Raw genomic sequence first — 13,554 nt, forward strand, 5'->3', positions numbered from 1 at the left:
GTACCTGGATCTGCACAAAAAGATGTGCAGAAGCGTAGTATGAGTACACCACAACGGTACCTAGTAAGTGTCAAGCCTAACCTCGGTAGAGTAGTGACTAGGTCAGGTGAGGCCCTATTGGAATATAATAATGGCATGGTAAAATGTTTATCAATGTAGTAAAATAAAATGACATTGGAAATGAATCAAATAGTATGTCACATTTAATGACACCAAATAATTGCAAATAATATCTCGTGGAATCAAAACAGAATTTCCTTCAACTTTATGAAAATCACAACAATTAATCGAAAGCAACTATGGCCATAAATCAATATCAACAAGGGCACTACCGAGGTACCGCCTCATAGTCCCAAGTTATAAACAATTTCACAATATCTCATTTTCCTATATCACCGCGGGAGCCTTCACAATTTATTTAAAGAAAATATTTTTTTTCCCGAAATAGCATCCCACGTTTTAGCCACCCTTATCACACCGCATGACTTCTAGTAGTCACCCCTACTAGCCACGCGTATCAAGCCACCCTTATCTCACCGCATGCGTTTCAACACCCATACCTTATACCACCGTATGCGTATCAATATCACAATATATCACAATTTGCACCTCAAGTGCTCAAATAATTTAACTTGCCAAAATAATTCAACAATAATATTTTTTCACAATAAAGAGCTCACGACTCATGCCAAAATAAATCATCAATAATATTTTTCTACAAAAAAGAGCTCAAGGCTCCCTCACAATGAGTATAAAAATATTCAGGAGTAAATAATTTAGGAAAATAATATTTCAAAATCTTTACTACGTTGCTTTAATATCAAGTTTAAAAATATCAAATACTTCATATTAATAATATTTAATTTTAAAAAAATCAACCTTCAAATAATGCACAGAATAAAAGAAACCAAGTTTCAACTAAACAGGTAAAACAATTATTAAGAAAAGATCAAACAAATTTGAAGTATATATCTCAGATCAATGATAAAGAATATAACAGATAAAATAATTTAATAAATGCGCAACAGTGATCTAGACAATTTAAAAATATAATCTTTTGCAATTTAGCCCGTGTACACACTCGTCACCTCGTGCACACGACTTTCAACACATTTCAATAATCACATAAATACCAATCCTAGGGGAAATTTCCCCCCACAAGGTTAGACAAGTCACTTACCTCGACTTGCTCCAATTTAACCACGTATTATACTTTTTCCTCGATTTTTCGACTCCGATCGACTCGTATCTAGTCATAATTAATTCGATACATTCAACAAAAATTATAGTTATCAATTTCATAAGAAAATATTACATTTTCATTAAAATCCGAAATTAGTTCAAAATTTGCCTGTGGGGCTCACATCTCGGAATCCGGCGAAACTTATAAAATCTGACAATCCATTCAATTACGAGTCCACCCATACCAATTTTACCAAAATTCGATAACAACTCGACCTCCAAATCTTAAATTTTCGTTTTTGGAAGATTTTGCAAAAATCTTGATTTTTCTTCCATAAATTCACGGATTCATGGTGTAAATGAGTATGGAATCATGAAATATAATCAATATAGGATAAGGAACACTTACCCCAATATTTTCCCGTAAAAATGGCCCTAAAATTGCCCAAGGACCGTGCTCCAAAAATCCAAAACGAAATGAATGAAATGACCATTTTTGGTCCTTAAGTTTCTTCCAATCCGTCACTAAAAGTCCATTTTCCGTCACTAAAAGTCTATTTTTCGTCACTAATAGTCCACCAGAAACTGCTCTACTAGCCTTCATTCAATCCGTCATAACTTTCTGTACAAATGTCCAAATAATGAATGGTTTAACTTTCTGGAAACTATAATCAAACGACTACAACTTTCATGGTTTGAAAATATTCTGATTCCTTATGAATAGCGAGATATAAGCTTCCAAAGTTGGCTCCATGCACGAAATTTCTACAACAGAAATTTCCAGCACTCTTTGTCCGAAATTCATTCTGTTTACCTTCCGAAATCCACTCGAGACCCTCGGGACCTTAACTAATTATTCCAACATATCCCAAAATACCATACGAACTTAGTCGAGGCTTCAAACTACATCAAACAACATCAAAACGATAAATCGCACCTCAAATCAAAATCAATGAACTTTGAACTTTCAAATTCTATATCTTGTGTCAAAACATATCAAATCAATTCGGAATGACTTCAATTTTTGCACACAAGTCATAAATGACATAACGGACCTATTCCAATTTCCAGAATTAGATTCTGACCTCGATATCAAAAAGTCAACCACCCAGTCAAACTTCCCAAAAATTCAACTTTTAGGATTTCAAGCCTAATTCCACTACGGACTTCCAAATAAAATTTTGATCATGCTTATAAGTCCAAAATCACCATACAGAGCTGTTAGAATCATCAAAATTCTATTCCGGGGTCGTTTGCATATAATTTGACATCCGATCACTATTTAAACTTAAACTTTTAATTTTTCATCAAAATTCCATATCTCGGGCTAGGGACCTCGGAATTTGATTTCGGGCGTACGCCTAAGTCGCAAATCACGATATAGACCTACCAAAACTATCAAAATACTGATCCGAGTCCGTTTGCTCAAAATGTTGACCAAAGTCAACTTAGTTGAGCTTTAAAGCTCTAATTCACATTTTAATTTATTTTTCACCTGAAAACTTTTCAGAAAATTTTACGGACTGTGCACACAAGTCGAGGAATGATAAATAGTGCTTTTTGAGGTCTTAGAATATAAAATTAATTATTAAATTTAAAGATAATATTTTGGATCATCACAAAATATAATATAAGAATTTGTTGTATTTTATGTGATATAGTCTTCTAAGTCTTGCAATTATGAAAAGTTCCCATTTTTTAGCTTATTTGAAACCTTATTGCCCTTACTAGCCAAGTTTTAATTTAATTACATGATCATATACACTTTACCAATTATATACAAATAAGTTTTAAATGAGTATCCGTTTATATTAGGAATTGAATAAGGAATATCAGTTATTTCCTTATCCATTTATACTTGTCCACTCTCTTTCTCTCCGTCTCTCTCTGTCTCTGTCTCTCTTCGTGTCTCTACTCTCCTTCTCTGTTTTTTTCTCCAATTTTTCTTCATTTGATGTTCTTTGTTTTGTATGCTTTCTTATTGTATAGAGTTTTAATAGAATTCATCAATAGATTTCAATCGTTTTAACTTAGCAATTTCCTTTCATGTTGCACAATTAATGTTCAAATTGAAATTGTCAATCAATAAATTTTGAAGGTGTTTCACTCTCCACCATTGATAGCCATTAAAAAGCTTTGAAGCTTTGAAATCGAATTTGGGTTTTCAAAAACCATTATTTGTTTGGATTGGGTGTTGTTACAAACAATTGGGAATATTGTTTGGCTTAATTTCAGATTGAAACTCGAAAAATAATAATAAGAAGAACACATGATATACAATATACTTACGAAATTGTAGTAAAGTTGTATTATAATTGTATGTAAAGTGTATTCTGTTGTAGTTAATTTTTATTTGAATATTATATGAAAGTTGAAACATAGTTGTATAATGTATGAATTATTGTATAAAATTTATATTTAAGTTATCAATACTATCTTTTTACATAAAGTTGTTGATATGTATCAAAATTGTATTAAGAGAGTAAGTTTTGATTGTAATTTTAGAGAGGAAGAAGCATACACCACATACAATATATATATAAATCAGATACAAAATATACAAAAGACATATTGTATAAAATTTGTATTTAAGTTGTATGATATTGTAATTACATTTAACTGGGTATAAATAATGTATGAAAGTTGTAGATAAGTTATACAGTAATATATAATTAGTTGTATGAAATTTATTTTTACTATGTATGTTGTTGTAGATATTCAAATTTGCATTACATTTGTACAAAAGTTATTTTTAATTTGTATGTTGATGTACCATATCGACAAATGTACACCGATTCATATTTATTTCAACGGAAAAACTTGAATATTGATGAGAACTGGATGATTTGGGTGGAGTGAAGCAAGAACAAAGGGAGTTAGTTTAGAAGTTCCTGGTAGATGTCGATACATGAGTATACTTTGATACATGAGTTTTATTTACAAATAACTTGCATTGAATCTGTAGCTATTTGCAAGATTCTATATATTTTGGAAATAAATTCTCGGACAGTGTTAAAGTATAAGAAAAAATATTTGGGAATCAGGCAAATGTGGTGAATCAGACAAATAATGCCTTGAATCTCATTATCAAATGGTTAGTGCTCAATGTGGATGTTCTTTCGTAAAGGAATAACTACAAATACTAGTAGAAAAACAGTTTACACTTTTGGGATTGCAAAAGAAGAAGCGGTCAGTGGTATAATTAAGGAAAATAATGGGTCACTCCTGATTGTCATTGCTTTTGGACGTCTATGTGTTCTTCAATTTCAAGGTATTAATGTTTACATCAAATATAAAATTGACTGGTAACTCCTATTTTTCTACTGCATGGTAAAATATGTAGCGTGGCTTCAGTACCCACATAATTTGGCACTCAATTAATAGAGTTTTGAGCGGAGAGAGTCAACAGAGAATAGGACAAGAGGAGATGAGAGAAAAAAAAGAAAAGAGAGTAACCGAATCCCCTAATTTAAGACACTAATAATATATTGTATATAAATTGTAACTAAATCTTAGTTAGGGCGAAAAATATATAAAATTAAAATAATTTTGATAAATAAATTTCAAATATTGTATAGGAAAGAATACAGAGGAAACTAACTGCATTCATCGGATAGACAGAAAGAAGGGCCCACTAAAACAACAACTTATCAAGAACCAACCAATAAAAATTCGAATCCCAATTGCTTGATTATCCACAGAAGAACATTTCGTCTTCTTGAGTTATAGAAATATATCAATTCATTTTGAGAGCAAACAGTCCAAGCAAAGTTATGGCTCAGTCATTGTCTCCAATTGCAGCAGCTACATTATCAACCAAGAAGACTATCCCTTTGGCTTTTCATGATAAAAAAGGATTGGATACAACTCTTCTCTCTCGCAGGAGTCTTGCCTTAGGCTTGGCCGGAGTTGCGCTAAATGCAGGTAACAACAAGGCAAATGCTGCTGCAAGAAGGCCTCCACCACCCCCACCCACATCAGATCAGGAGAAAAAGGACCCAAATATGAGTGGTGTCATAGCTAAAGTATTAGCTAGCAAGAGAAGAAAGGAGGCTATGAAAGAATCCATAGCCAAGCTAAGGGAGAAAGGGAAGCCTGTCAAACAACCATCTCAATAGTAATTTGTAACCAATATGTATAAAGACAATGTGTTGCATGCTTGCTTGCTCTGCTTTACAATATTGTTGAGTTATGAAGGATTTTGCAATTATTCTATGCTAAACATTGATCATTTACTTTTGGTGAATATCCTCAGACCCTCTAAACTATCACATTTTTATCCGTTACTTACTTAAATTATTTGAATGTGAATACTTAGAGGTGTGTCTCTTATACGCTCCTATTAACTAAAAACTTTAACATGTGGCACTACACGTAGCTATTTAACACAACCTAAAAAACCCCTTAAACTTATTTTTTAGTTACCAACTTAAACTATCTTGTATCCTAAAAATTCTCCCCAACTATATTTTTGTATATATTAATAACCCTCGTTGGGTGTGTATGTATAACTATATTAAATTATGGTTAGCACTAAATTTTTGTGTAGCTTACTCATGGTATATTACTCTCGGATGACTGATAAATTCTAGGTATTTTGTCTAAAATAGGATCTAATGCAATGTGTTATTTGTAATTTTAATTGAGATTGTATTTTTTGCTAGATTACAGTTGAATAAGCCCTTGTTTGCATTCACTTTGCCGGAAAAAAATAAATAAATGAAGGGATATGGTATTGCATTCTAAAATCATCTTATATTATACAAATAAGATTACACAAAGCAATATTCTACAAACAAGAAACTAATTGGCCAACAACTATATTTTCTAATTCTATATTACATAAATAAGGTTCAATCGATTCAACTTTATTCTTATAAGGATTAGGTTTAATAAAAAGATTTAAATGGATATTCTTTCAATTATATGGGTAAGAAATAAAAGATAACTAAAATAAGAAGGAGAATAAAAAATTACAGAGAAAACAAAAGAAGAAGAATATTTAAGAGGGAACCAATATTGAGAACTGAAAAAAAAACTAGAATATATATATACATATATATATATATATACACACACATTCAGGTGAGGTTGTTTTAATGGCTATTTTCATTGACCACACGCCATTTTGAGAGTCATCTAACACATTTTTTCAGATAACTAACAATTTTTTAATATATAGGGAAAAATAGATTGGAAAGAATTTGGGGACCAAATAGTTTAAGTGGGTAAGTGGCACAATGAATTGTAACGACCCGACAAGTTATTTTTATTATTTGCATTTCTCTTCGGTAGTTCGGGGGCCGCAAGTAGCTTTATATGATGTATCATGACTTGCGTGTATGATCGATTTCGATTTTCGAGCGGTTCAAAATTGATTTAGAAGAAAGATTATTATTTTAGAAGCTTTAAGTTGGAAGAGTTGATCAAGTTTGAATTTTATGTATTTGATCTCGGATCGAAGTTTTGATGCTTTCGTTAGGTCGGAATGATGATTTTGGACTTAAGTGTATGTACGGATTTGAATTTAGAAGTTCCTAGGTAATTTTGGCATGGATTAGCGAAGGCTGGAAGGTTGAAGGTCTGGAAGGTTGATAGGTTTGATCGAGAGTTAACTTTATCGATATAGGGATCAGATTATGATTTTAGGAGTTGGAATAGATCCGTTATGTTATTTGGGACTTGCATACAAAACTTTAGGTCATTTCGAGTTGATTTAATATGGTTCAGCACGAGTTTTGGAAGTTGAAAGTTCATTAGTTCCTTATGCTTGAATTGGGGTGCGATTGGACGGGGTTCCGAAGGGACCGAGTGTGTTTCCGATTAATTTCAGACTAGTTTGAGACTTGGTTGCATTGCTGAAGTTTGCTGAGTTCTGATACTTCCGCACCTATGATGGTTGGGACGCAGGTGCAAGACCACATAAGCGACTGGTTGGCCACAAATATAGTGATTGGCTGGGGAAGGCTGGGTCTGCAGGTTATGGCAAGAGAGCGCCGATGCGCAAGCGCAGAAGCAGAGAATCCTCCGTAGAAGCGAATTTGGGCTGGTTGAGCAGGGGCCTCGGGTGAGATGAATTGTCTGCAAAAGCGGAAGCGCATGTGCACATGTTGAGCCGTAGAAGCGAAAGGTCAGTTATGAGAAGGGAATTGTAGATGCGATGAGTTGACAACATAAGTGACATCACATATGCGGTTAAGTGACCGCAAATGCAGAATCACTGGGCATACCTATATATCAATTTTTTTTTTTTTGTAAAAATTATTTTGAGTTATGAAACTCAGTTGGAGGCGAAATTTGGGAGAATTTTCACTACAATTGAAAAGGTAAGTGAAGTTTATTTAATTTGGTGATAGATACTGATTACACATGATTTATTACACTATTATATGAATTTAAGGTAATATTTGGGAATTTTCGACTATGATTTTGGAAAGTGGGATTTGATGATTTGAAGGAATTAATTTGAGGTCGGAATTGCAATTCCTCTATGCTAACATTGATCATTTAATTTTGCGTGAATACCCTAAAATCCCCTAAACTATCACGTTATTGTTAATTACTTAAACTATTCGGTATTCCCAAAATCTCTTATACTTTATTCTCCTATGTATTAAAACATTTTGCGTTGAATTCTTAGATGTCAATCTGGTACATGCTCCTAATTAACTAAAAGTTTTGACATGTGACACTACACTTAGCTATTTAACTCAACATAAAATTCGTCTTAAACTATTTTTTTGTTAGTTACTAACTTAAACTATCTTGTATCCTAGAAAATCCCTTGAATTATATTTTTCTATATATTAATAACTCTCATTGAATTTTTAGAAATATGTTTGTATAACTATATTAACGTATGATTTGTACTAAGTTTTTGATGTAGTTTACTCATGATGTATTGCTCTTGGATGACCTACGGCAATGATACATTTTAAATATCTTCGCATAAAAAAGAAGTTAAACATTATGTTAAAGCAAGGATAGATAGTGATATATCGCATGTGAGGAGCACACTATAATATTTTCTTATCACGCTTCAAAACTGGAAGAATGCAGAGCGAACCAACTAAAAATATTTATTGATTCATAAACTATACATAAAACATGATAACTAAGATTCCATAGTTGATATCATAAAGGTTTGACTCATTAGCCCCAAACAAATTTAAGAATTTATATAAAGTTATAAAATTTATGTGAAAGTTAACTTAACATAACAACATCATCCACGTGTGCTGGGAAGCTTGTCGATCTGGGTTGGGTTATGAGCCATTTAGGGGTTTACATGTTCCCTGGACTCATTTTATTGTTGAGAATTCTGATAACTCAACCTCGACCTAATTAAACTATTAAACTATGAAATAATGCTCATTTAGGCTGTCAAATGCCTACTAATTTTCATTTAGTACACATTCCTATATTACAATTTAGGCGAAATACATAACTATAACTATGTACTTAATTTAGTAGTCATGTGTGTCTTTTATTTTATTCTGGACTACATAATACTAATAATCAAATACTAAGCAAAACTAACCTCTTTATCTCTGTGAAGCCCAAAATAGAATATATACATATACATGATATAACCGCTCATCGAAAAAATATTCGGCATATATATAATTTATGTATGTGTAATTAATATATAATTTATGTATATTTATTAGCGAAAGTAAACACTTTTGTCAAGCAGCTATATGTGTAACTTTCCCGAGCAAAATCAAGTTCAATCCAGCCACAACACAATTAGAGGTTGGCTCAGTGGTTGAAAATAAAGTTTGGTTGACCCAATATTGTTGTAACAATAGGAGTTACATAATTTTAGATCATTATTGTGACAGACGCTAAAAGAAATAAAGTGACAGAACCTCACTAGGATTGATGCTGTTCCATCGTCCTCAGTGTAAGTGGAGCCTATAGATATATCAACCTTTTCTATGGAGGTAATGTATTACTTACTCCGTTTCATTTTACGTGAACCTATATACTAATTACTCATGTGTTTCAATTTGGATGACATATTTCGCTTATCGAGAGTCAAATTATATGACATTTAACCAACATTTTAATTTTTTTTATAATATTGATATGAGAAAAATTACAACTTTCGTGTAATTTTTAAATATCTAAATTTTAATTTTAAAATACTAAGTTAAACAAATTCAATTTAGCTTCAAAGTTTAGTTAAATTGACTCTCGATAAGCGAAATATGTCATCTAAATTCAAACAAAGAAAGTATAATTTTGAATATATGTTAAAAGTTATTAAAATTTCATGTACAATGAAATACCATTACATAATTATACGAATTACAGGAAAAATATAAAATAGAAAAATGAAAAAGAAAAGGAAGCAAATGTTAATGATACGAGCAATGTGTTTGGCAGTGCTCATCCATTTGGTACATTATTTGATTTAAAGGGATGACTTCCAGATGCACCTGCCTCAAATCCTGCACGATTAGTGCAGAAGTATAGCGTGAGTTCATAAAGAATATGTACCCAGTAATTATCCAGTTTAACCTCGAAAAAATAGTGACGATGGGGCGAGTTCGACACTTACTATGGGCCAACAATAAAATACAGAAATTCTAAACAGGTAGGAAATATGGGAATAATAATAATAATACAATGTCAAGCAGGGAATAAATGACCCATTAACTGAGGATAAATTTCAAAGTCTCCAACCAACATCTATTAACCCCGAATCAATTTATGTCATTTAATAAATTTATAACCTCTCGAGCCATAAAGTTATCAAGTGTAATCAAGCTCCGAGTATTATTACGCACGAGTTATGCCGAGGTCGTACGACCCGATCAAAAATAATACTGTGTGCACTGTCGAGAGTCGAACGACACGAACCATAGATGCATCTATTAACCTGCCAAGTCTAATAACCCGCTCCCATGAAAGTAGAGAAGTTTACCTCACTCGCGGAAGTACTTGCGACGCGAGTGGACATGGATTTCTCAGAGTTATTATATATTCCTCAATTCTTCCCAAAAATAAGAAATCTAAATTAGAAAGTTTCAACCTTACAATCCCTAATCTCAGCTTTATTTAAGACAATTAATATGCATAATAAACATAACAGTACAATCAAGGCATGATGTAAATCTAAGACTACCTGGACATCTCATGGAAGCTACGCACCGGCTCTCGTCACCTAGTGCGTACGTAGCTCCCCACACAAGTAATTCTCAATAAGAATACACCTAAAGGGATGAGTTTCCTCTTACAAGATTATGCAAGAGACTTACATCATTCTCAAGCTCACTCCTGATCCACATATATGCTTTAAATCTACAACTCGGTGCCAAACAACCCAAAACTAGTCAAATGTTATATAAATTAATCAATACATATCCAAAAGTTCAAATTTTAACTATTAGAGTAATTACCCAACCCAAATTGAAAGATTCTTAATATTCCCCCCTAGGCCCATGTGCCCGGATTCCGAAATTTTTCGAAGATAATTGCTACCTATAACCTCACGAACTAAAATATATAATTTTCACCCAATTTCATAATTATTTTCGTGGTTAAATCTCATTTTTATCAAAACCTAGGTTTTTCAACTAAACACATAATTTTTCATGTTAAAAACTACCCACAATCTATGTATTTAATTTATATTGGATGGAAATTACTTACCTTCAATATCTAGGTGAAACCCCCCCTCTAAGATGCTCCAAAAATCGCCGAAGAAGTGAAATAAATGAGCCAAAAATGGCCTAAGTCCCGTATTAAATGAACCTCACTGCCTCCAGTATTTTTGCTTCTGCGGACCATGGGCCGCATCTGCGGACGAAGATCTGCTTCTACGGAACGCTCCAAGCCCAGCACTGGGCACACTTGCGGAAAGGACACCGCACCTGCGAGACCACTTATGCAGCTCGCCTCTCGCATCTGTGACCCAAGCCTGGCCGACCCTCTTCGCACCTGCGGCCCTTCCCTCGCGGAAGCGAGGCCGCTCCTGCAGAAATCTTTCTACTTCTGCGGACCACAACCAACTCACCCAAAACAGCTTCTAAGGCCACATGCTCGCATCTGTGGCTAGCTCCTCGCAGGTGCGATTGCACTAGAAGCTTTGCTGTTTCAGCCATCTCTCCAAGTCCAAACGAGTTTCGCGCATCGCCCGAATGGCATCCGGGGCCCCTGAGGCCTCGTCCAAACATACCAACGAATTCTAAATCATAAAACGGACCTGCTAGACCTCACAAAACACGAAAAACAACACCAAAACTAAGAATGACGCTCCAAACCAAATCGAAACAACTTATGAACTTTAAGTTCTTCCAATTTGCTCTGAACACGCCAAATCATACTTAAACTACTCGTAATGACACTAAATTTTGCGAGCAAGTCTTAAATCACCATGCAGAGCTATTCCTAGGCTCGAAATTCCAAACGGACCTCAATAACACTAAAACCTACTTCAAACCAAATTTTAAAGAACTTTAAAACCTTCAACGGGCCAACTTCAAACTTTAGGCGCCGAAACACTCCCGGGTCATCCAAAACCCTATCCAAACACATGCCCAAGTCAAATCCCGGTTCCGAGGTCGTTTACTAGAAATGTTGACCCAAGTCAAACTTAACCATTTTAAGCAACTTAATGTTCCGATTTCAATCCGAATCCTTCCAAACCTGATCTAACCATCTCCGCAAGGCATAAAATAGTAAAAACACATACAAGGAGTCTTATTTAGGAGAATGGGGGATATAGAATGCAAAATGACCGGTGAGGTTGTTATATTCTCCACCTCTTAAACAAATATTTGTCCTCGAATGGGTCTAGAATCATACCTGGAGTGCCGAATAAATGTGGATATCTGCTCCGCATGTCCTCCTCGGTCTCCCAAGTCGCCTCCTCGACTGGTTGACCCCTCCAATAAACTTTTACCGAACAAATCTTCTTGGACCTCAACTGACGAACCTGCCTATCAACAATGGCAACTGGCTCCTCCTCATAACCCAGGCTCTCATCTAACTGAATCGTGATGTAGTTTAACACATGCGACCTGCCGGCATGATACTTCCGGAGCATAGGCACGTGGAAGACTGGATGAACTCCTGATTGAATGGGAGACAAAGCAAGCTCATAAGCAACCTCCCCAACTCGCAACCTCCCCAACTCGCCTAAACACCTCAAATGGACCTATAAACCTTGGGCTCAACTTGCCCTTCTTCCCGAATCTCATGATTCCCTTCATCGATGAGACTTTCAAGAGAACCTTATTGCCCACCATAAATGATAAATCACGCGCCTTCTGATCCGCGTAACTCTTCTGTCTGGATTGTGAGGTGCAAAGTCGCTCCTGAATCAAATTTACCTTTTCCAAGACATCCTTTACCAAATCAGTACCATATAACTTAGCCTCGCCCGGATCAAACCATCCGATGGGCGAACGACGTCGCCAACCATATAAAGCCTCAAATGGAGCCACCTCGATGTTGGACTGATAACTGTTGTTGTAATCAAACTCGGCAAAAGGCAGGAATTTATCCCACTGCCCTCCGAAGTCAATCACACATGCTTTGAGCATATCCTCCAAGATCTGAACTGTCTGCTCCGACTGCCCACCGGTCTGCAGATGAAAGGCTGTGCTGAGCTCTACTCGGGTCCCCAACTTACTCTGTACTGCCCTCCAGAAATGTGAAGTAAACTGAGGGCCTCTATATGATATAATGGATACAGACACACCATGCAACCGAACAATCTCCTAAATGTAAATCTGGGTCAAAAGAATACGTGGTCACTACCAGAATGAAGTGTGCCGACTTGGTCAACCTGTCGACAATGACCCAAACTGCATCAAACTTCCGCAAGGTCCTCGGCAATCCAACTACGCAATCCATAGTAATGCGCTCCCATTTCTACTCAGGTATAACCATCTGATATAGTAGGCCACCTGGCCTCTGATGCTTGTAGTTAACCTGCTGGAAATTAAGGCACCTCGCTACATACTCAACTATGTACTTCTTCATCCTCTACCACCAATAATGTTGCCTCAGGTCGCAATACATCTTCGTAGCACCTGGATGAATAGAATACCGAGAACTGTGTTCCTCCTCTATAATCTTTTCCATCAATCCATCAACATTAGGGACACATAGATGACCCTGGAGTCGCAGAACACCATCCTCACTGATAGTAACCTCCTTGGAACCACCCTGTAGTACCGTCTCTCTGTGAACCAATAAGTGTGGATCATCATAGTGGCGAGCCTTGATCTTCTCGAATAATGGAGACTGGGCAGCGACGCATGCAAAAACTCGACTAGGGTCTGAAATATCCATCCTCATAAGTCTGTTAGCCAAGGCTTGAATGTCTAAAGATAATGGCCTCTCTTCTATTGAAAT

General features: G+C 35.2%; 1 protein-coding gene across 1 annotated transcript; it reads left to right on the top strand.

Moving 5' to 3' along the window:
* The first annotated feature begins 4,955 nt into the window (after positions 1-4,955).
* On the top strand, positions 4,956-5,300 carry LOC104085525 (uncharacterized). Its single transcript, XM_009589581.4, has one exon. It carries the CDS (start codon positions 4,956-4,958, stop codon positions 5,298-5,300), a length of 345 nt encoding a protein of 114 aa, XP_009587876.1.
* Positions 5,301-13,554: the final 8,254 nt, after the last annotated feature.

This window comes from Nicotiana tomentosiformis, chromosome 5, assembly GCF_000390325.3.
Source record: "Nicotiana tomentosiformis chromosome 5, ASM39032v3, whole genome shotgun sequence".
Classification (NCBI taxonomy): domain Eukaryota; kingdom Viridiplantae; phylum Streptophyta; class Magnoliopsida; order Solanales; family Solanaceae; genus Nicotiana; species Nicotiana tomentosiformis.

Excerpts from the sequence above, each read along its gene's own strand:
- LOC104085525 (XM_009589581.4), top strand. The coding sequence starts at position 4,956 with ATGGCTCAGTCATTGTCTCCAATTGCAGCAGCTACATTATCAACCAAG.